The 25616-nt window shown below is 35.5% G+C and overlaps 2 protein-coding genes across 2 annotated transcripts; both read right to left on the minus strand.

The window, feature by feature from the left end:
* Positions 1-179: 179 nt before the first annotated feature.
* Positions 180-2665, minus strand: LOC100651749 (probable asparagine--tRNA ligase, mitochondrial). The gene is made up of 4 exons (XM_003393752.4): positions 2450-2665; positions 1713-2284; positions 570-1017; positions 180-474 (listed from the first exon to the last, which is right to left on the minus strand). Exons 1-4 carry the CDS (start codon positions 2576-2578, stop codon positions 214-216), a joined length of 1410 nt encoding a protein of 469 aa, XP_003393800.1. The 5' UTR covers positions 2579-2665; the 3' UTR covers positions 180-213.
* Positions 2666-4018: 1353 nt separating this feature from the next.
* On the minus strand, positions 4019-12416 carry LOC100651870 (limbic system-associated membrane protein). The gene is made up of 10 exons (XM_003393753.3): positions 12243-12416; positions 10275-10376; positions 8845-9063; positions 7488-7609; positions 7234-7375; positions 5977-6074; positions 4993-5295; positions 4680-4872; positions 4536-4589; positions 4019-4442 (listed from the first exon to the last, which is right to left on the minus strand). Exons 1-10 carry the CDS (start codon positions 12280-12282, stop codon positions 4300-4302), a joined length of 1416 nt encoding a protein of 471 aa, XP_003393801.1. The 5' UTR covers positions 12283-12416; the 3' UTR covers positions 4019-4299.
* Positions 12417-25616: the final 13200 nt, after the last annotated feature.

The raw sequence follows: 25616 nt of genomic DNA on the forward strand, positions 1-25616 counted from the left end.
AATTTTGTAATATTTGACGTTGAGAGCATAATAAAAAACTAATAAATTTCTAAAATAGTTTTCTACACTAATTATTCTATATAAATGTTTGTTTACGTTTTCCCTAAAAGAAAATTTATTTTTAAATACCTTAATTGCATACAGTAATTATATGTATATTTATATATTTTGTTATGGGATAACCACGTAGATAATAGGTCTTGAAATTTCTATTTATAAGCTACAATTATGGGGCCACCTTGGGAAAGGGATTGTATCCTTAATATTTGATATATTAAAAATAAATTGTAAAAATCTTTCAAACCCCATTCCAAAACCCCCAGTTGGAACATTACCATATTTTCGAAGTTCTAAGTACCAAGAAAGATTAGATATTAAGGGTAACTTTGACTTTAACTTTTCATAATCATCTTCACGTATACTGCCTCCTACTAACTCTCCTACAGTAGGTACTAAAAGATCTATTGCATCAACCTTAAAAAAAAAAAGGATCATATATACCTTTACAGTGATTATTATTTGAAAAGATATTTATCAAATTCAAAATTTATTAAATTCACTATACTCACCTTTGAAGAATTATCTTTACATTCTTTCATATAAAAAGGTTTCATTTCTTTTGGCCAATTTGTAATAAATATGGGAATATTATCGTTATGTTTCACTAGAAACAATTCATGTTCTTTAGATAGGTTTGCTCCGTATTTAATAGGAATTTCTAAGCAACTTGCATTATTTTGTAAAATATTAACTGCTTCATCATACGTTATACATGCAAATTTTTTATCCAACCACTGTACCTCACAACCACCTATTGCATGTATATCTGAAGCACATTTTACAAGTATATCTTTAACCACATATTTTATTAATGATTCAACTTCAATCATTATATTATCAATACTATTAATAAATGCTAATTCAGTTTCTAACATATAAAATTCAGCTAAATGTAATCTTGCTCTACAATTTTCAGCTCTGAATATTGGTCCAAAGGTATACACTTTTGTAAATGCTCTAAAATGTTTTATGCATACTTTAGGTATATAATTTTTCTTTGCTTAACACGTTCGTCGCCCAGCGTGATTCGGCTAAGTTTCTTGGGGGGTCCAAATCCGACCGCCGGTACGCAGAACGTAAATAGAGCGACAAGCGAAAATTCTTTGTTTATCGCCTTCGATTCATTGTAAAGAAAAGATTATTTAGTTCTGAAATGGGGAAAGCGATAAGCTTTTCAGCTAGAGTATTCCGAGGGATCTCATGGCAGATATCTCAGATGTTTCATTTAGTTGAGAAGCATACTTGTGAGATGTACATCAGTGATTTTTTCATTCTCAAAATGTTCAGTAAACAGTATGAAAATATATTTGACAGTGAGGAGAGTAGTGATAACGGAGTCTACAACTATTGTTCTAAGTGCTCAAAATCACCCCAAATGTGTTTGGACTGTTTTAACGAATACCATGCGATATAGAATAATATAATATATTATCCAGAATATAAATTAATAAAAAGTATGGTATAATGTATTTTTAATATTTTTAAGTTGTATATCCTATATATAATATCGTATATTTAATTAACTCGAACAAGAAAAGCGTCACCATATCTTGGTGACGGGGCCCCCACAGAAGTATACCCATCACATAGATATGTGCGACTTGGCGACGAACGTGTTAAATATTATTCATAAAATCCTATAATCTATTCACCTGGCAGCAGCTTCTAAATGTAATTGTCCTGATACTGTTAAAAAAGTTTTAGTATTAAAAAATGATTCTTCTTCCCCTATACCTTCCCTTTTCATTGATTTTAATAGATCTTTAGAATCTGGCTTAACTAAAAATAATTCACCAGCTCCTTCACAGTCATTTGAAGTTAAAACTGGTGTATGTATACGAATATAACCTTTACTCCTCAAATAATTTTCAATAGTTGCAGATGTCATATCACGTATCCTTAATAAAGATGAAAATGTTTTGGTTCTTGGTCTTAAATGAAGAAACTGTCTCACATAATCCATATGATACAGTTTTCTTGGAGCAAAAGGATATCCATCCATAACATCGCACATACCAATTACAACAATATTATCTGTATGTAGTTCAATTTTACCACTTGAACCTAAGGCTAATTTTCCTTCTGCCTCAATACTACTTCCAAAACTTAATTTGTCTGGTTTATTTGATTTTGATACAACAAGTTGGAACATTTTAGGAGTTGATCCATCCATAATATCAATAAAAATACTATTTTTCATCTTTCTCACTGCATAAACCCAACCCTATTTTTAATAAATTGTTTCAAAGGTTAATATCACAAATAACAAGAGATATTAATAATGAAAACAATATAAAAAAAATATTTATAATATTCAATACAAAGAAAGAACATGAATGAATCCGCAATTAAATATCAAAATATTAAAAAACTATAAGATACAGCTAACCTGTACTTTTACATGTTTTCCAACAATAGTTTCAGGATTATCATTACATATTTGCAACATACTGTGGACATAACATCTTTGGAGTTTAAGGATAGCAAATAAATTCCTGTTAAACTTAAAAAGTGACATCTTTCTTTTATTTTTGCGAAATTTGTGCAATTAATGATAATAAAATCACAAGGTTATTACCACAAACAAAGTATAAGATAGACCTAACATACAATATAAATTTGTGTTCCGCGATTCGGAGTCTACGTAGCCCAAGTTACCATTTTCATGTCAAATACGACATTATCGGTCCAGAATAAAATATGAAATCAGCGTTATTGGAATGGTAGGAATGATAATTAAATCTAGTGACAGTTAATTATTTTCGATATAATTAGTAATCATAATTGATATACATATTGATTAATTGTAAGAACAGAAACTCTCAGATTCTGAAATACCGACATGGAAAAAATCAGAATGTTTCTTACGCCCTCTGCGATTTGTTACAACAATTTTATTTTCAATTTATCATTCCAAGATGAGCAAATAAGAAATGGGACATAACCATTTTCAGCAGCTCCTTACACAAAATTGATCGAGTGTTAATGATTTTTGCCGACGACATGAAAAATGATTTTTATATTGTACTACGATAAATTTTAGATGTTATAAATTAATAATTAAATTGTCAATAAGTGCAAATTTTTACTTTTTTTGTAGGCCTTTGCCTTTTTTCGATTTTCACGATACAGGAGTTGAAGCAAAACTAAGCTCGTACACTTCGCTGTTTTTTATTTTTACCCTACGAGTTTATCTAGGAATTTAGAGTTGTATCTATTAGTTCAGGGTCAATTTACCAGCATAACTCTTCTATGCTTTTACCTATTACAAGGTGACTTTTTTCTAAGGTCGAAAGATGACGATTTTTATCGATGTTATGAAAAGTGATATTTCCTTTATAATAAAATCAAATTTAATAATTTTAAAATCTTTATTGTAAATTGACGCCATCAACGATTTATTACAATAATTATTTTTATAATTTTTATATTTCTTATCAAGTAAAATTAAATTTGCACTCCTATGGTACTATTTTATATTAAATGCCAGTTGCTGATAAGAATAATTCTATTATAATAGCCAAACATAAAGTTGAACAAAATTTATATAATATTTCAATTTGTATGAATTACAGATATTTAGCAATTCCTTTACAAGAGTTTTAGTTTTTATGGTCCATCATAATATCTTATAGCAAACCGTAGAGGGCGTAAGAAACACTCAGATTTTGTTTCGAGACCAGTATTTTAGAACGTGAGACATGAAATCTCATATAATAGCGGGTCTATCCTGTATTTAGTAAATGTTGTCATATGATTCCTGTATTTAGTCGATGCCATTATTACAGGCCAAGTACGGACATAGACCAATGTTTCGTCTGCGTCCTTAGTCAATATCCCATATAATGTCATGTCTATTTCGTATATTGTATATATTTACAATTACGTAGTCATGATATGAAAAGGATTGATTAAAAGACTGTTTGATCAATATTTTTCGAAAGTGAATCACAACAAATTATATTTTTCATGATTTATTTTACATATAGTTTTATAATCTATTTAAAAGGTTTCTCTTCTTCACAAATAAACATTCCCTGTAGTCAAAACATATGTATATGTATGATTATCATTAAAGGTGTAAGCTAAAATCTATTTACAATCTTAAAGTTCAAACAGCTTAATGTTCGTGAAATTTTATCCTAATATAGGACAGAACTAATCTTTCTTTCTTCTGTTTCTACTTAATTAATCAATAAAATCTAAATTAATGCGACGTTAGTACTTTATACAAATATCTTACAACTTACAAAAGTTAATGTTGAAAACATATAATATAAATATCATTATTATAATTGTCATTGCTTTTGCTTGTGTAACAGAGGATTCGCCGTTATCAGTATCCAGAGGGGGATGTTGGGACATCGATGCAAGTTGTACAGCTATGAAAAGAAATGATTTTTTACGTACGATATTTTATTATAATATCTTCAATTATAATTATTCTAAATAACTAATATGAAATATAAAATTACCTGGTGCGATTTTATCCTCTTGTATCGTGTTCGTTATGTAATTATCCTTGTCCACTGAAAAAAGAAATTATACAGATTAATGAAATCACGTAAATGAAATGAAATCATTTTTATGTCAAGAAAGAAATTATCTGTAGTACTTACGGGCACCTTCCGTTGCGAATCGTATTATTTCCGATGACTTACTCCAGCCATAACGATTTTTCGATAAAACAAGCGCCTCATAATGCGTTGCTTCTTGCAACCCCGTCAATTTGAACGAGTATGTGTGTATGAAACTGTTTCCATCGTTGCCGCTGGGTATGTACAATTTACACCATTGACCAGGAACGCCGTTCTAAAGATTGGAAAATTCACGACGGTACAAATAATACAATGGTATGATAGAATACAAGCTTAGATAAAATATACCTATATTAATTATAAATCAACCAGTATTGAAAGCATTGAATCTTACCACGTATTTACGAAATCTGAATTCGTACTGAACTATAGGGCTGTAACTGTGAACCTCCCAGACGAAATTGTACGAGGTCTTAGAGAGGCTGTGCGAAGTCTTTTTAAAGACGGGCGGATTCGCGACACCCGATAATTCGACCGCTGCCTCGGTGATTCCCAAGGAATTAGAAGCTCTGCAGAGGTAGAAACCATAATCGGTCGTCCTGACGTTTCTTATCACTAAACTGTGATCGCTGCCTGCGTTGTGCTTCACTATCCTCGATGAATATTTCACGCTTCTATTGTTGAAATACCACTCCACCTGTAGATCGGATTTATAGATCCGATGACGTGAAAAGAAAAAAAAGTTATATCTTTTTGTTAAATCATCAATGTCATTAAACTTTTTCCATCGGTTCAAGTAGATCTATCTAGAGTATGATGATGTAACTGAGAAAATCGTTCGCCAGAATGCACCGTGGCAATCTTTTCGGTTCGAGACAAGTGTGGGAGAAATGCCGCGTCAGCAAAGAATTTAACCGTAGTAGCTATTTTTTTTTTTTCTTTGCAAGAAGAAGTATCGCGAGTCACGTTTCCCGTCAATCGATTTGTCACGCGTTATTAACTTCAAGGGATAGGTTCAAAGAAATTGCTCTACAGGCAGAGCCAATCGAAGGTTTATGTATTTGTCGTGCGAATTATATATTTCTAATCATTGCTTCTCGCGCTAGATTTCTTTCTACATATCGAGAAAAGACTCGTTAAGCGATGACATCGAGATGAAAGTTAAACGAAGAATACAGATTCTTTTTTCTTTATCAACAATGGCATCTAGTCAAAACAAATCCAAGCGCGGAACTGGGAAGTAATTAAATGTCCGATAACGAAGATATTCCCAGCCAAGGTGAAAACGGGCTTGACTCCGAGCTACACCCATTGTTGCACGAGCTGTTAATTACTAGCGTTGTAATTATATCGTTTGCAGTTTCGCAAAACTGCTCACCGTTGCCTCCGGCCAAGCAGTCACCCCGCAATGTAGCTGCACTCTTATCCCAGCAGGTGCGTGCATCCACGTTTTCGTCATCTCGATCCTGGGTTTGTCTGCGTTGTTTTCGGTCGTAACATCAGATGCATTAAAACAGATAAAAAAATTTTGTTATACTTTCTAACCAACGAACGCCATAGATGGAAAATATAAGTCACATTTCCTCCCTTTTAGTCAATTAAAATTAAATAAATTTATTCGATACATGCTCAACCAATATTATATTAAAACCATCTTTATATTTGGTTTTAGCATTAAATATGTGTTTTCGTTACTCTTTTGAAAACATTCAAAGCATGTGAATATCATTAGTTATGCAGATGTTAATATTAATTAAGTCAGTCTAACATAACGATCGATCTAATACAATTCGTTTCTTATAAAACATTTCTTTTCAAACGACATATATCTCTCAATTTATCGGGCTATGCTCTTTTCAATTATCTCAATTATTTTGGAATAGTTCTTTCCAGCTCAGTTTTAATCTCTTCATTCAGCGACATAAAAGTCGAAAAATCAACAAAAACGGGCGTATTGCATTTTCTCTGATATTCGGACGATATCGAACATTGTACGAAAAAGACATAGTTCGAAGATAGTTTAAATATTTCATAAGAAGTTCATTGAACATCTCTATCTAATAATAATTTTTGCCAGCAAATTCTCGGAGTAGGAAATGTACGTATACAAAACACTGACTTTTCTGAAACAGTTCACTGGCATCGGTGCTTACATCAGCGGCCCTTTTAGTTATCGTCGCTTCTAGTTATCAAATCATTTAACGCGATGAATTGATGATTATAGGTTGAACGTTTATCAAAGTAACCTGTACGTTTTATTGGATGCAAAATATGCACGAAACGACGCACTGTGATTTTCGATTACAATTATGATTGTCACGTAGGACGATTACTGCGCATAAACGATTTAACGCATACATGCATCGCGGGATTACAATTAGATCGTACCAGCGTTTGATTGGAATACTAAAGAGAGGAATGCAATTTCCTAATATAATTACAGCCGTTTAACAACGTATGCAGAATGGTGTACGCCGTTACTTCTGTCCATATAGGCGTACATAAAGTCAATTAACTGGAACGTAGGCGGACCACGAATTTGAGTTACATCCGTGCAATCATAATCGAATGCTATTTATAAACTGTTGTGACGTGGTCGAAGAAAATTACGCGAATTTGATAAAGCGGTACCTACATCTAATGTATAGATCTATAGTGGCTATGGCAGGTTCACCAACGTCGTTATTTGCCACGCAAGTGTACCGTCCAGCGTCGCTGGGGCTTTCAGCGTGAAATCGCAGACGTGATCTATCATATAAAAATGGTATTTCCCCCTCCTGTCAATAGATAAATATTTTCATTATTTTTTATGTTTACTATTCGTGGCAATTGTGTCTATGGAAAGGTATCTCGTTTTCTATTCTTGTGATTCGAAAAGATATTGTTTACCTTGTTCCTCCAAGATATGATTGGAACTGGAACACCCTTTGCCACACAGGCCATGTCCACTTCCTCTTCTAAATTCACTTCCAGCTTACCAGATTCTGGTATCGGATGGACGCTGGGTGGATCTGCAAGTAACGATGTAGTCCGATCAACGTTCGAAGACGTACATCATTATCTGTATTTTATATTCTAGACTCGAGCATCGTTCTCTATGCTTTGGTGCTTTGACATTTACTCTCACTCCTTGTTTTATAATTTCATTCGTAACTACGTATGTGCTTAAATGAGCGTTAGTTATTCGCTACTACGATACTCGTGTCATATGACGTAATATATAACTTATGCACTATTTTAGATATACTGTAGATAATTTATATATATATGTATAATTTTACAAGAATTGAAACTCAAAACGCACAATTTAATGTAAGCTCGGTTAGGAATAAAACATTTATTGGATAAAAGTCTCTATTGGATTAAGACTATAATTCTCGTCACGAGTTTAGCACGATGTATAAACTAAAGGGTTAGAAACTGTGGTCTTACAAATTGTTTCATAAAAATGACTTTTATTTCACCATTTGTAGCAACATCGACCGTTGAAGGCTTCCGATCGAAAACTATTAAAGGAATTGAAATATTCAGGAAAACCATCTTCAAAATATATGTATATTTCCTTGGAATTAGTCTCCGTAGTATTCCAATACCATTGGCATTCCTAACAGGACATCCAATAATATTAATTATACCCAAGTAAGTTCTAGCGATCGAAACATGTTCGAATGTATATGTAAACGTGTGTATCATTGGACGACAAGGTACGGGCGTTTCCGATCTCATGGGATATAAAAAAAGAAAAAAAATCGGAAAATTCGATTCGCGGAGCAGTCGAATTGGAAGGGTTCTTTCTATTTTTATATGTTGGATTCCGCGAAATGGAACCGAAATCCTTTTGGCTGGGAAAACTCCGTGGAGGATTCCGAGGCTGAGGAAACTTTCCCGAATTTGTTTGCAGAGCGACGTAGAGCTCGAATGTACTTTCGGGTCATCCATAATTTCACGCCAACGACGATACGCGACAGAATCGATATCTGTGTTTAACTTATCTACGAAAAGCACATGGTTTTCTTTGAACCTTCTCAACTCTTAAGTTATCGATTTCGATTAATTGGCACCGTACGTCTTATTGATTCTATCGAACGAATTAGCGATAGAGGAGAAGGAACGTTGTTAAACGATTTTCAACATCGAGATCGAACGATCTTTTATAGAGAATTTGGAGCAATTCTTTGAAGCGAATTGTGGCGTATCACCGATAGATTGCGTCTGTGAAGTAGAAAACTTTGCTGGATTTACTCACACATTACTTCAATCTCGTGTACTTGCGTGGCATGTCCCCAGGGAGCTGGTCGAGACGCTTGGCATACATATTCTCCGGTATCGTTCCGTTTCACGTGAGAAACCTCCAAGCTTCTGTTTGAGTACATTTTAACTCTTTCAGGTGGTTCGTGTCGTGGTTCACCGCTGTCAGCCAGAAGGATACCATCCCTCCACCACCTCACTCTCGTCTGTACGTTATCTAGGCATATGAGTTTGTTGTATGCACGAAAACGGTTCAATCTATCTTAAATTCAATATGAAAAACTTTCTGTTAACTTTCTGGATAAATTTATTACTATATGCGTTCGCGTATAATAAAGTTATAAAGTTACTTGGCAACTCGGTTTGCACGATATTCAGTCGTCTAGAAATAGGGACAACGTATGCTGACACGACTCTATGCAGTTTGGTGAACTCTCAACCGATAAGTAACCAAACGGGCAAACCAAATACCTTTTCTCTGACCCAATTTATCATAAATCCTAGCTCGATAGAATATCGAGGGCATAGTTCGGCAAAGGTGGTCCCGTGGTTATGCCAGAAACCGGAGGAGCGAGGCGTATAATCCGAAACAAGTCCTTAATCCGTAGTGATCTTACGATCGTTTTAACGTTCGTGGCCTTCTGTCTAACTCGCGGCAGGGTAAAGTGAATGTCTGACAGGCAATCCCGTTAAGCGAAACCATCGATGACAGGTCGATCGATTGTACAGTAAATTGTTTGCGTTCTATACCCGTACACGAGTGTCGCGAGTGGACGCGTTCCTGCTTAGGGAAATTAACATCGATCGTTGTCCGAAATTGCGGCACCGTCTCTTTACCCTCGATTCTCGATCGAGTTAATAGTAAATGCACCATATAGTACCATATTGGTTAAAACGAAGGTCTAAACACGCGATCTATTTCCTGTTAAAAGTATCTTCCGAGCGTTCGCTATTATTAAAAGAGCTATGTTGATAATTATATTTGCCATTAAATAAATGGGAATAAATATTATAACATGTAGATGCTTTTCATATGTCTCGCTATTGAATTTGATCAAATTATTGGTTGATAAGAGATTCATTTACTTACGTTGATTATTTTATTTTATCACGAAGGAAAGGTTCTTGTTTTCCCTCCTCTGCATACGAAAAGAGAACAGTCGTGATTTAACGAATCTAAAGTTACACCGTTGTTATGGTTTACGAGATGCAACAGGTGATATTTGTTTGTAACTGTCGCACCGGGAGAGTTAAGTTCTTCATAATCTTTTTGTGCACGCCTCGACCGTTTTTAATTCGCTCGATTTTTTCAGCTTGTTAATACACGAAACAATCGATCGCACTTGTGATCGTCTTCGCGCGGCAAATATTCTTCTGTGACTTTAATGAAAGACACTTAAGGGTGGAAAATTTATCGAAGCGACTTACCAAGATCTTCGACGTAACAGGGAAGCAGGACCGTGTCATTTTCAAAGGTCTTCACTGTTGTAGGATAACTTTTGAAGCCATTGTTTGCTGCTGCCCGACTACCTGTAATAATAAATTTAACAAATTTGTACTTAACGATTGGAGGATTTGCAACAATAAGAAGACACCAGCAATACTTAAATTGTATTCATCGGAAGGGCAAAGAAAGGCGTAGATTTTGCATCCAAAAGTGTAAAAGTGCATTACTATGAACATTAGTTGACTATGAATTTATAGCACATTTCAAGAAGTCATTTGATTTTGATCGATATTGAGTAGGTTTTTGTTGGTTTACTTAAATTATTGGAAAGCGAAGCTTCTGTCGATCGATCGAAAATTGCAGCAACTATAGTATATTGAAACAAATATCTTTACGATTAACTTCAGTTGCAATTTTCGCTTTTTATTAACCTTTAAAAACTTTGTTAAGCCCTAACTGCAGGGTGACGTTATAAAATTCGCCTCGTAGGTTCTATAAAGGCAGTGGCGCAACCGTGTTTTCGCGCGGCACGTTGGAAAGTTAAATGCAGATTTCCTATGCATTATGTATGCGCAATTTTCGCGCTGCGTGCAACGGCACGCCGTCGGGCTATCAGGTAACCGAACGTGAGTACAATTCACTTTCTTGTTCAAACGGGCTGGATTTCCGGCAAACGTGGCAGATTATTTATTTTTTTAATTAAAATCGCACCCTGCCCTCATAAAAAAAGGACAGAAGATTGGTAAAGAGCGAAAACGGGAGGGCAGAAACAGTATGGAAATGAAATAAACAGAACGGAAACAATTTCGCGAAAATTACAGCAGTTATTGTAAACTCATTTCCGTAGCTATCACATGGCCGCGTTCGCGAATAACAAATAATCCCATTGCCTCGAAGTGAACCGAAAATAAACGCGGAAACAATCAGTTCGACGGTGAATTAATTTTAATAAATTTAATCGGGGAACCAGCAAGGAGATTGAGCAAGTTGCCCGAAAATTGAACAAAGCTTTAAATTTTGAATTATATTCAATTTACGGGATGAAAATTTTAGCCCGTCACGAATGCATTGTACGAAACAAAAATTACGAATTCCACGAACCTCATGAAACTGTCTGTCATTTTGATCTATTTTCCCGAGGATAACGACAGGGTGTTCAAAAATTATTTATTATGGCTTTGAGAAATAATTCTACCCCTTCGGATCGGTGGAGATCTGTTTAAAAAGGCGACCGAAGAATTGTACTTGAGCATGGTTTTCAAGGTCGAATTCTTTTTTCTATCGCGACGCGTAGTATTTATCACGAGGAACAAAAGTCTTAGAGGAACCATGGGTCGCAGATGAATACTGCGCGATTTGAAAAAAAAATTTCAAGTTGAAAATCATGTTCAAGGTTAATTCTGCGATCACTTTTTTTTTAACACATCTTTATCGATCCCAGCATGTAGAATCACAATAATAAATCAAAATAAGTTTTGAGCACCGTGTATATGTGAATACGTACGATTGTGCTCGATGTGCCCACTGATAGAAAAATCTATGTACTGTCGGAGTTACGCGTGTCAAAGTTTTTTCACAGCCAGTTGCTTGATCTTTATTATTGTTGATTTCAATTAAAACAACGTCAGTGGCAGCGAAAGATGGAAATTTAATCTTTTCCAGGCGCGTTTTCACGTTTCGACGATAGTTTCTTCGATTTGTGCGTGAACGATCGTCAAAGAACAAACAGAAGATAAATACTGTAGTTTGAGAATTACGCTTAAACGTAAACAGTTTTCAAATAGCCGATTACGTAATAAAACCAACGAAAGAAATTATTCAGTTATTTCGAACCAAATCTACGTACCAGTTTTTACAAACAACATGGACGCGTGTATATAGATTTATAGAAAGGTGGTAGCGCAACTCGGAATGAAAAATACGCGCGTTTTGTGAAATTTACTGCTCACCTATGATAAAAATGCAAAACATCCAGCCAAAGACCACCATGTTATAAAAACATGCATATACGTTCCACCACCCTCGAACCGCGAGATATACGGAGAACAGGAAACGGTTCAGAATGATGTCCGTGGTATATGCGCGAACTCTTCGACTTTTCACGAGACACTGATCTTGTACTAAGATGGTGATCGTGTTCCTACGATCTTAACGCACACATACGCATGCTCACACACACTTGTCGTCCAACGTAATTATGACCAGTGGGCCATTCTGCGATTCAGGGATGCTCATATCGTCACCCATAAAATAATTTGTCTTCTCCGCTTGACCGTTTAGAAGCGTTTTAAGCAACGATGTCGGACGAAACCTTTGGAAGAGATCGTCGAAATATTAAAATCATCATTTTAAAATTATATTTTATCGTTTTATAGAAATTAGCATAATGATACTTTTCTTCCCAAATGGTTAACGAGTGCCTTATATTAAAGATTATTTTATATCTTCAAAGCATCGATTTTTTTTTTTATAAGGAAATGAAATCGGTCGGTAATGCGCGTAAAGCTGGAACAGGGGATTTTATTCTGACTGAGAACCGTCACACCCTATTGCAACGCTGCCACTATGTGCACACATGCATAGGGTGTCCATTTACCAACACCAAAGGCATTCTTCTATAATTTGTTCAATTTACGCACCGACACGTACCATACATAGAGTCATTCATCGAGTTATCCATTAAATCGTTAATCTAATATGTGAATCGACGGCCCGTTTTAAAAGGAAACGACAAACCGTGTACTCTGTCATGATCGTAAACAAATGAAGATGTCATCGTCACTGTTATGCCTTAATCCCAGAGACAATGAAATAGTCTTAAACAGGGACGAAATTAACCCTCCAGTTGAGGGTAAAAGGGATGATTTGTCTTTTGTGAGTATTCACAGAATAGATGAGCTCTCTGCTTTCAACGAAATAACATTTTTTCTCTTTATCTTCTTTTCTTCTTTCTTTCTTTTCTATTTTTTTTTTCTTTTTTCGTTGGTTGTCAAAAAGTTGTTCACAAGTGCACTTTCAACTGCGTAAGTTGGGAACGTGACCGACGTAATCCAATAAATCGGCGAGGCTGATTTTACTTTCCCCTGATGGAAGGAGTAATAAAAAGAAGTTGAAGAGAACAATGAAAAAAAAGGAAGGAGGAAATCGACCATTTCGAGGCACTTTGAAGCGGAATCATAAAGAATTAACAACGAAACTTTTGCATAGAGATTATGTCTAATTGCATTTTAATTTTCCTCTATTCTTGCTTTGACGAGTTATTGCCTCACCGGGACCTGCATAGAACGTTCTTAATTATTAAACGCTGTTCCCTATCATAAAACGAGCACGTAACATTTACGCACCGGGACAAAATAGAACGAACATAAGAAAATTGTCATATCTTTATTATTCTATTAACTATTATATCTTCCTTGATCTTGAGATACATCTTTAATTCATTGTTCGCTCGAAATATATCTGACAACGAAATTCACTGAAACGATATTTGTTTCTATAATTGATTATGAGTGACGGTTTCTCCCGCATCTGACAGCAATCCTGTAGATCTTCCGTTTCTATCCAAATAACAGGTCGGTACATAATTTCCACGAAAATCGTATTAAACGCTTCGTTGTTCTCATATCGTCCATTAAAATTGGATGTTCCAAAGTTTATCCGTATCTTTTGTACCATTTACTCGTATTCATTGAAGTCTGGCAGTTTCTGTGGTATTTTTCTACCATTGAAATGATAATAAAGAATATAAGGACAAAAGGCAGGGGATTGTATGTACCTATCGAAGATATAAAAGTGGTTGGTTTAATGGACATCGTCGACGCAGATAATGCCACTGCATCGCATTGTTCACGCATTATAGACCGGGTAACAAGCTAACCAACGCTCAGTATGATGCGTTGATAATATTATGTTAGGCAGAATGAATTTCATTCAGGCATCGACGTTATCGGTAAACGGGGCAATCCGTTCACGATGACCAGTCGACTTCTACAAATAACGCAAAATTAACGGAAGATTTTGATAAACGTCACTCAATGCGTTCGGAACGTTTTGAACAGATCCGTGCAAACACGTCGCGCTCCAGTGACAGATTTAAATTGGCCATACGTTTTAACTGTACAACGCGAGATTAATTCCGAATAATGGTTTAATAGCATAGAGTTTGTCGTTCGCTAACGTTGGCGAAAAGTCTCTGATCCTTTTTTCGCATTCTGACGGACATACATTGATATTGAAAACACGTATTATCAAAAAAAAAAAAAATAAAAAAGAAAAACAATGAACAAGTTAATAGCATGATAAATCGGTATAGTACACGGAGAGGGATAACAGATTTTCAACGGTAACCTACATTTTATTAAAACGTCGTTAGACATCGATCTTAATTTACAATTCAAAACTCGTGAGCGATATTTTATGCACAGACATGAAAGTTCTTTAGGTAAGTTTTTACGCTCATTTTCCCTGATGCTTTATGTGCCTTAACCTTTTCATGTAAATACAATAAAATTTGATATGACCATCTTCCTACCATATATTGTTATTCGGAACTATTATCGCATCTGGGTAATTTAAAAAATCCCATTTAGGATATTTCAATTTAAATCTTCTACAGAGGTCGGAACTTTCTAGGATCTTAGTGAATTTTCACGACTTTTTCTTGGAAGTTAGGATATACAGTAACTTTGGAATATAGTCAGATATTTTTATAAATATATCGCGTATGTTATACGAAACATTTTGATACTTCATTATCGCTATAACGGACTCGACTATCATGGTTATATTGATAAAGTTTGAAATAAATCTGAAAATGTACATAAATAATTGATTATCCACTATATTAACAAGTCTGGATATTCAGTGAGACATTTATATTACTTTATTCATATTATTATATATGTTATACAAACCAATCTAATCCTTGTCTTTTGTGTATAATTTATATAGGTAGTAAGTGAACCATTTACCCAACTGACGCTTCTACTGTAACATATATACTTTCACGAGCCACTATAAATTGTACCTCTATAAACAAGGAATATTCCGGGTAAGACATTGTTTCAAAGATACTTGTCGTGAAACATCCCGAGGCGTTCCTCGCTGATAAATATTCATGGTCTCAATGAAATTCGTTGCCACAAAACGTAGCTGAACAAATACCGTCAGACGACGCGACGTCGCCGCCTTTCCTTTTCTTCGACGTACTATCCAGTTGCCACTGACAAATTGCGCAAATCGCCTACAGCGACACGCGTTCTCGCTTTTTTCTCGCCCCGAAAACGAACGCGTTTCTCCTCCGCACGCGATTCACTGACACGCTGTCGATCATTTTTTCAATTGTCCACTATCCATAACGTGACCCGTAATCGCGCGTTTTTGTCGTTTTTGATGGCATCGGCGGATTTATCGTCGAATAGATGGACGAGAATGTTAAAAAGTTTCTCCCGCATCTTCCTTTAACGATGCTTTTTTAACTTCGAATTTGAATAGGTCTCTTCGTGCTTTAATAGACCTTTAACAGAATTACGTGTGTCGTGCACTTTAACCGTTTTATTGTGCCGCGCTTATCATTGTAATAATCGAAATAACTCGTCCAGTCGGAGTTAGTTTCCACGTATCTCGTCTAAGTATTAAAAACTGGTCGAAGTACTTTCACATAATAAGTGGCTCGTGCAATCTGACCTCATGAATAATGCACGCGGCGTACACGAAAATCGGTTTGTAGTTCGCTCGATAATTCGTCGTTTCATGGTTTTTTAAATCAATCCTCGAACGCTCCACACGTTGTTCGCTTCTTCCGTCCAAATTTTCGAGACGTTTATCCTTTTAATTTCTTTTGTGCACCCGTATGAAATATTCGCTCGACTAGGGTTCTTTGATTACTTATGCACGTTTAAATAATCCCGCGTATATTCGATATTTCCGGCGGAAGGGTCGTAAGGAAATATCTTGGACCCTGTAGACTGTATGCAGTTGTTTTCGATTCAATGTTTGGCTTCGTTGGAGGAAGAGAGATACGAGAAGGTGAAACGTAGGGCGAGAATAATCCTCCCCTCTTGGCTCGGGATGATTGTACGCGTGTTCGTACGAATCCATGTGAATATGCTTAATCCAACGTGAAGAAGACACTTTAGAGCGGTTCTCAATTATCTGATACGTTCACTAAAGTGACATAGAAGGCCTGTTAAGTTGATTGAGAAATTCGCTGAGAGGTCAATGAATTCGAAGTTGTGTATTTTTAACGAGACGTTGAGGGATTATTGATAAATACAAGAGATAAAGATTTATTCTAATGATTATTATTTAAGAACAGCGATAAATATTTTTTTGTAAACAAAGCATATTTTTGTCAACACAAGAAAAAGAATTTATGCAGAAGTTTGTTTCGTCTATCGAATACTATAACGAGTACTCCACTTTAGATATTTTATCGTATAGTCTTGTGTAATATTCTGTACATTTTCGCATTTTTTGAAATTTCCCATAAACGTCTAAAAATATACAATCTAACGATAATTTAAATAATGTCTAAATTTGCATTTCGTACGATTTAAAAATATCGGCTAAAGCTTCGGTTGTTGTAGTGGTCTTGGAAAATACTTTATTCGTATACTGCTCTCTGACCCTGGTGCGTTTCGTTTCGCGGTTGACAGTTGCACAGAAAGTTGTATGTTGTCATCGAGTATACGTGCGAGACCAGACAGTGACTAAAAACTCATGGTTTAATTAACGCTAATTTACCGAAGCGGTAACCCCAAGCGAGCCATCGTCGGCTGAAGCGTGTTTACAGAGGGCTCAAAGGAATATCTGCTAGTTAGGGTCGGAAATGGGATTAATTGCGCAGGTCATGTTGGTACACCGGAAATTTTTTACGCGCCGATTCCTCAACAAGCATTTTCGAATGTTACAAACATCAAATAAAACAAAAATACGTCCACGAGTATGAAAAACTCTCACTAAGTGAAAAATATTTAAAACGCGAACGAAACGCGTTTAATTTTGATCGATCGGATAGCCTATAACTAGATTTTCCATTAAGCCCGACGTGAATTGGAAATACATGAAATAAATGATACCTGTATAGTTATCATTTTTTTGACAGGCTTTTTTCAATTTGTATCTCGACGAGCATCGTTATATTTGCGTGATATGATATCGTACCTACTGCAAACAATATAAATTTAAATTGAGAGGAAAAGAGGAGGATGTTCGAGCTGGTCGAAGAGACCAACGCTGTTTCCTAGCAGGTCACATGAAATATTTGAGGAAAACGAACCAATTAATTTCCTGCCGTGAATTAACGCAATCCTGTGTAGCTAGATTTTATCGGCGTTCCACGCTAAATGGTCGACTTGGTACGTGTGGCAACACGAACGATATTTCGAGTCGTACTACGTGTGCGCGATGCATCGTTTGTTTCGTCGACCGCAATTCCGAAAGCACACGCAAACGCGTAAATAAAACTGCGTACCGAATGAATAACCTCGACATATTTCCAGAAATGTTGCACACCCATGAATAATGCAATCTTCCTAACTTTAATTGACGGTGATTTAAAACGAACCTACAGGCTCTCGACTGATAGTCTTATCCATTAAAATCTTCTTTCCTAACGTAAAGCCATCGCTGTATAATATATTTATAAGGTATTTAAAGGTGCAATAATGCACATAATGCATAAATAAATATAGAAAGGATTCGAAGTATAATACCCTCTGTAATATCAAGCGTGTATAACATTTTTCTAACTATGCACCATCTTTCCAATTATATCCATAAACATATAAATTTGCATGATATCCACAGTCTAGTTATCGCATTATGGATGTAATAAAATTTCTAGCATTCTTCGGCTTAATAAAATTATTCAACTCGAGTATTTTCCATTTTTTAAGTATGCATTTCTTCCTTTATACGGCGCAAATGTTCGTTATCTATTGGTACAGATTTTAAGCAGAGCATACCGATCGATTTATTTGGCTCAAGGTGAAAAATGCAATGGTGAATCAAGATAAGAAGAACGAAGGAAGGTTGGCACACTTTTCAGGGTGAAACTTCGAAACACGAAGAAAATACAGGAAAATCAGCGAGCAAAGGGGTCAGTACAAAGAAATTGCTGTCTTACATCACGATACACAGTTGCAAACGATTTGAAGATCAACGTAGGTATATTAGTTAGTATATTATAGACGCTTATACCGACGAAACAATTGTTAAGCGCTTGGGCAAAGCGAACTTTTGTCGAATGGGCAGTGGGAATTTAACGAACGTGATTTCGAAGATGCGACGCACTGTCAATGAAATATTAATTAACTCGTTAGCTGTTTGTCTTCGTAGTTGTCGCGTTGATGTTATCGGAGAATTAATTCTGCTTGAAAATATCAAAAAGCATTGAATCATCCTTGGAGCGCGATAAAATACTTTAGTCGACGAAAACAAATACATGGGAAGCAGTTCGTTAAATTATGACTCGTTTATAATTAAATTATTTAAACAGAATCATTAAACATTAATTATATATTTATGGTATGGTTGCAACGTTTTGTAACTTTTATATTAATTTCCATATTGTTTTCAAATTATACTACTATGATCATGGCAGTCTCGTTACAGTGCTAATGAAATTCCAAAAAGTTTCGTATAAATCACCTAATTATATTCGTAAAAGGTTTCTATAGAAAGTAGCAGAATATTTTCATGAATTACCGTGCGCTTTTGACATTTTAATCTTCCTACCGCAACAAAACGTTACTTTGATGCACGGTGACCGTAAATTCGAGACTGTCGAACAGAAATCAGCGCAAGATACGACGTGAGTGCATTAAAGCTCGTGTACAGGGCATCGCGATGTCTCGAGTGCATCACATCAACGCGAAGTGCATAATTTCTCGCGCAAAGCCACTGCCACTAGAATATGCGATGGACGTTAATGAATCGTCAACGACGTCGTGATATTGTTCTCGAGATTTGATTACTCGTGATACCGACTAATATCTCGAAACGGCCTTTACGAAGTTCTCAATTGCCTGCTTTGTACTTGCCTTGATTAATTTATCTTTGTAGTTATCTGTGGAATCTTCCTGTTTACGATCTTCGATATCGATGCAATCGTCGTAATCCTGGATCCGCTACTTCATCATTTATTTAATGGACGAGAGATCGATGACACGTTCAGAGCTTTCGTTGTTGTAACGTTTCACACGTACAGATGCAAACTTTTCCTATCGCACATTAACTTCTAAAAATAAATGTTATCGCCTGGAATTTTTCTATTTGTAATTTCGTAACCAAATTACACTTTATCAAGAAACCAAAAAAGAAAACAAAACAAATGTCACATACTTGTGAGCAACAATATACTTTATTTTATCAAAGTATCTTTGCACTTCACTTCCTTATTAACCGTTATTCGGACAAATCAGATTATATCAATTAATGAGTAACGACACGAGATAATTATCAGTGCGACACAACATAAACTAATATACGTATGACATTTTTAAATATGAAGTGTTAAATGACAACAACATTATTGAAACCACTAGCGAAATGTAATGTATGTGTCACTAGCAGCTATATCGAAAACGATTTTAAAATTCTGAAGAACCTATTACAAAATTTAAAATATTTTTAAAGTACTCTCAATGGACAGATTTCAATTAAACCGCTGTTCTAAAGTTCTCAAAGTACTTGTAAAAATTACATGCACGAGCGACAGGCGGTCACAGCATGCCTCTATTATTGGACTTCTATTAATCCACCGATGTTAGAACGCAATACGGAGCCGACATATTAATCAATGATAGTATTGATCGGTATCGAAATTCCATTTGTATTTAGTAATATTTTATTTATATTGAGATTCTCATGGATTACGTCACTATCGCAATACAGAGTAGGGTATAGAGGTATTCGATGAAATTTTGGCCATGTCATTATCGAATACATCGTAGCTCACATGTTGGTCTACGTGACAGAACATGTCACTCGTCCTATTTACTCATCAACGGGTATATTCCGCGTATTACGTCATAAATTAAAGAAAAATACAGGAGACAGAGTGGTTCGTGTATAATTGCACGGAACAGAGTATACCTCGTTGAAATAATCTTGAGATATTTTGTCAAGATCAATGTCCACGGTATGTAATTTCACCGATACGCTAGATATTCGCAAAAGTATTTTCGATACTACGCGTAATTCAGAGTTACAGGCATCGGTTACACGTAGATAAATTAGCTCGTACATAGTATCGAAAATACTTTAGAGTATATCTCTGAAATCAATGCGTCTGTCTTTTTACTAATTGTAAGATCAAGCAATGGTTTATATGTATTGGTAAAATTAATTAGGAGACCATACGGATATCTTACCTTGACCTTAACGATGAATGTACATATTTCAGAGTAATCGAAATTTGTAAAGCGTACCATATTTTGTATAATTACCAGTTCGTGATATTTATTCTAATGCTCGCTTGGTATTAATTCTGGCAAAGAGAATGTCTAAAACAGTTAAGTGGGCGATGTGCGTGACCTCGTGTCAGAGTATTGGGCTCTATGGGAGCTTCGGGATCGTTGCGAGTTTGCTTGTAAAAGCCATTAGCACGGTCCTGTGAACTCGACTTATAAGCCAATCGACTAATGAGATTCGAGATGAAATCCGATTTGAAGAGAAAGCGCAGGAAAGTTTCGTTTTCACGCGGAACATAACGAGTGCGATGTGGTTTGTCCTGCAATTTTTCTGCTTGATACCGTCTAATGCGTTTTCGAAAGTTTGCAGAGGTTTCAAAGCAACGGTTTCACGAATTCTCTAATTATCCTACTTTGGAACACGCAATAAATCTATTAAACGTTGAACGAGGATTTCAGTGAATGTACTTTTGAGACGCATTCTCTTGTCGAATTGAGAATAGAGTAGAAAAAAAGAGTGGAAGTGAGCAGAGTTTTGAAAGCCTTCGAACTTATTGTCGTTCCTGAATAACTCAACAATGCATTCAAGTCACGGTGGCTGATGATTAATCCGACTCTTTGCGATGTTCAAGTTTACCAGAGCAAGAGGCTTACAGTATGATAAAGGCAAGATTATTATGGCAAATGCAGGCCGCTGTACTGTAATCGTCAAAGAACAGTGTAAACACGGTGGTTCCTTCCGCAACATCCAATTGTGATTGAAGTAACACAACGAGTATATTATAAATCTCAATATTATATATTTTACCGAAAGTCTTATCTCTTTAATTACTTTGATCATCTTTCATTCGTGAAGATGTGGAAGTAATGAAAAATAATCAGACATCCTTTATCTTCAGCCGACTGATCGTTACATCATTCACTCTTCCCTAGTGATTCTTTCACGGGTATCGCGATAAACAAAATCTTCGATGATCGTTCGAGGCTAAATGGTATTGTCGGGAAGTAACGAAGAGCCACTATCGATCGCGCTAAGAAGGACAAGACTGTCGTAAAGATTCTCCAGAGAGACCTGTTCCTTTATCAACTAAAGTATCTTTCTCTTTAATCTCGTAGATTCTCGTACTATTCATGGTTTTTCGTAAACTGCCTAGGAGATTGCTTCAGACCCTGTCAACATTTTCCCATAAGAAAATCCACAGGAACGCAAGAATTGAATACCATTGATTAAACATCGTCTGTCGAACACGCTATGAATTTTTCACACAACTATACAATTTAAATATAATAAGGTTATTCGAATCACTTAAGCTTCGACCAATTCGGTGAATTACAAGACAAATTACTCAACTTGTCTCAAATATCCCTCTAACTCAAATAACTTCACCTTACTCCATTGATGTTACGTTCTCATTGCTGCAAATCTTTCAATTACTACGATGTCGCGTTAGAACGTAGAACCACGATGAGAAATATCATTGACTGAAAAATTGTGACACACGTGGGATGAAAATTTGCAGATTAACGAGACGACGAAAATCCAATTAACGCGACGTCACGGTTTATATAGAGGCGAAAGAAACTCTGGTAATCTAAAGCAAACCAATGACAGAAATAACAACATGTTTCCGGTACTGTGTTCCGTAAATCGGTAATTTCACTGGCAGGACGAATCGGTAAACGAAGTTTATGCGTAGTTACAGGCCAACAGCCGTGAATTGTCTTTGTACAGCTAATCCGTTAACGAGACATCTCCCTAACGAATTTGTTTCAGCTCGTTGAAAGATCCTCGGTGGAAGTTCCTTACTGACACGGCATAAACTTAACGACGGAACTTTCCGTTCGCGTCTTGAACTGCAAGCACCAATCTCCACCGATTACGAGAATATTCTCGCTCCAATAATCCGGCGCGTGAGTTTCTAAATTGTTAATTACTTGTTTTTCTCAATTTAACACGGCCATCGAATATACAATCGTAGATGTCGATTTAATTGCGATCAGATGGGCAGAAGCTAACTATACAGAATGGAACGGTAATCGTAACACAATCGGGCAGAGGGTGACTCTATGAGAAAATGCAAGTCGAAAATATGGAATATAATTTTTTCGTATGACGCTCCGTCTCTGAGAGAATTGAGTTTAAAAATTTCTGAAATATACTTTAACTTGGCTTAAATTATCGACTAGATACGAATAAACAATCAATAGGAGATTATTATACCTGCGAAAATAAGTAAAAATTGTAAAATAGAGTTTTGTTGTTTAAGGCTTCGTATCGAAGAAAATAAAGTTTGAACGTGTTTAATTACAAACTGATCTGGCATGATACATTTCCAAATATATTTTTCTCAAAAATGAAGCATCTTCGGGAAAAATTTGATTCTACGTCTTTCACTTATTCTCAAATGTAGTTGAAAGTATGCTTGTCAAATCTTTAAAGTCGAAGCTTTTCTCGGAAACGAAGCTTGGAATGAAAAAATGTTGTACCGTCGTTTTTCTTATTTTTTTTTCACGTAGAATCACCCCCTCACCGGTTGTGCCACGAATACAGCCCTACCCTGTATATCCGTGCTTTCGGACGATGAAAATTGCTACTGCAAGCAACGAAACGTTGGTCACAGTTAGCCGTGGCTCTGAGGTCCTTCGAAATAATTTAATGTCATTCTCAGACGTTTCTGCCTGCAATAATGAAAAACTCCTTCCCTGGAGAGTCGTTGTCTCGGTCTAGATCCGAAATAACAGCAGATTTGAACGTTTCAAGAACATTCCTCGTCGTTTTCCTATTCTTTGATTATTATTTTATTTGACGTGTTTCGATCGAGATGATAGAAGTCTTATACACGTGTATCACGTTTATTAGATTTTACGCTTGTTTCGTTGAAAATTGAAAAATGAGTTCAGGAACGTATCTTCAATTTGTTTCTGTGCGTTTAGTATTTCAATAAGAAAATCACTAATATGATATTTACATCTTGGATTCCATAGCAAACAAAAGAAATTAAAAGGAGAATAAGACAGGAATCAGAAAAGGAAACACAAGGGAGGAGATGTTGAATGAGACAGAACACACAAGTCGCGCAATCCATCGAGTGATTTATATGTACTTTATATTCTACGCCAGCGAAAGAAATTAAAATGAGAATAAAAGAAGGATCAGGGGAGAAGATACAAGGGAAAAATGTTGAATAAAGAAGAAGACAGAGATCGCACAACATTTCGAGTGGCTTGTTAAGCGCTCGAGGGAAAAGTTTAAAGTGGAGGCAAGAGAAAGTAAAATCACGAATGGCGCAAAGTTCATAAGCACAGCTTAATGTATTGCAAAGATATTCTTAATTATTCGATTTCAAAGAGTTTATCTTCGTTGTTTTATCTTGATATTATTGGCGACAATGCGGTAGCATTTTTCATTCGCTTTCTAATTATCATTGTCGATCATCGCATCTTCAACTCCTTACATTGTTATCCTTCCACCCGTTTCATCTACATCTTGCCTTATTAGCCTTGCTTTTCTGTTATTTTTACTAAGCCAGGCGCTTTGTCTCGCATGCTTCCACCTACTTCCTTTCATTTCGAAAAGTAAAACGTTGTGCAACGACCATGATCCTTTCCTCTTACCCTCGATTGACCCACTGACACACAAATTTAAACTTCCGCTCTTTCTTTTAACTCGTTCGGTTAACTGCACACTATTCCACAGAGACTGAATTTTACAACCGAATCCAAATTTCATTCTGCTCTTCCTAGGAAAGTTTAATCTTTCGGATATAACGCGAAACTGAGGATTACTAAACTAAGGAACTAACGAATGAAATTCATCGATGCACAAGATAAAAATTTTGAAGATTTACGCTGGTGGGGCATACGTATTTAAATACTTAAGTTACCGGAGTGTTTTAATCGGTTTCCTGAAGTAAGAAAATCATTTTCAATTTTGGTAGACCTTCAATGAACTTAAATGACTTAATTACAGATTATTGTATGTCTTAGCATGTATCGAAATATATTATACACAGTTAAGTAGAATTAAAATAATGTGACGAAAATAAGCGTATATATAAAATTAATATATATTAATATTTCTAGAAACACATTTGCATATTTTTTGGTAATTACAGGAACAATAAAACTAATACCAACCATTTTAAGTAGTTCGATATTTATAGTGTAAGAACACTTTATTATATGTAGAAGAGTCAAAATACATTACTATGTATCATTCTATTCAAGAAAACGATGTTAACCTTCGTATTTCCTCGACGTCTCCGCCTACAAAGACCCTATTGACATCAGATTATGTATTCCTTGAAAGCAGACAAGATTGATCAGGCGAATTGTTCAGATGGCCTGTTTTAGATGTCACATACAACATAGTAGTATTCTGTATAGTAGTATTACATCGTATATATAGGGTGCGTTACGCAATTGGGCCAGGTTATATCTCGATGTCGGTAAAAGATAGAAAAAAAAACTGTAAAGGATGAATAGTATAATAAGATATATGTTCGTAGGTATTCACATATTTCTTATATGCAACGATGTGCCGGGAAATTGTAATCGCACTCTTTTTTTAATGGAACTCTATAAGCTTTCGTTAACTGTTCGACGCATTTTTCAGTTTTCTAGGAGAAAGTTATTAGAATACGTAGGTCGAAAAAATCAAAAGATATTTCAATTTTAATTTTGTAAAACTTTGCATACGAGAAACAATACAATTTTATACATATATGAAATTAAAATTAAAATATCTTTCGAAGGAAGCATTTTTCGATCTAATTAGCTTAATAAAATCATAGAGCTCCATTTAAGAAAAGAGTACAATTGCACTTTAAAAATACTGCGTACTAAAAACAAATGAGCACCTACGAACATAAATCTTACCGTATCATTTAACTTTTCCCTCGACAGTTC

The sequence above is a fragment of the Bombus terrestris genome, chromosome 2 (genome assembly GCF_910591885.1).
Source record: "Bombus terrestris chromosome 2, iyBomTerr1.2, whole genome shotgun sequence".
NCBI classification, from domain to species: domain Eukaryota; kingdom Metazoa; phylum Arthropoda; class Insecta; order Hymenoptera; family Apidae; genus Bombus; species Bombus terrestris.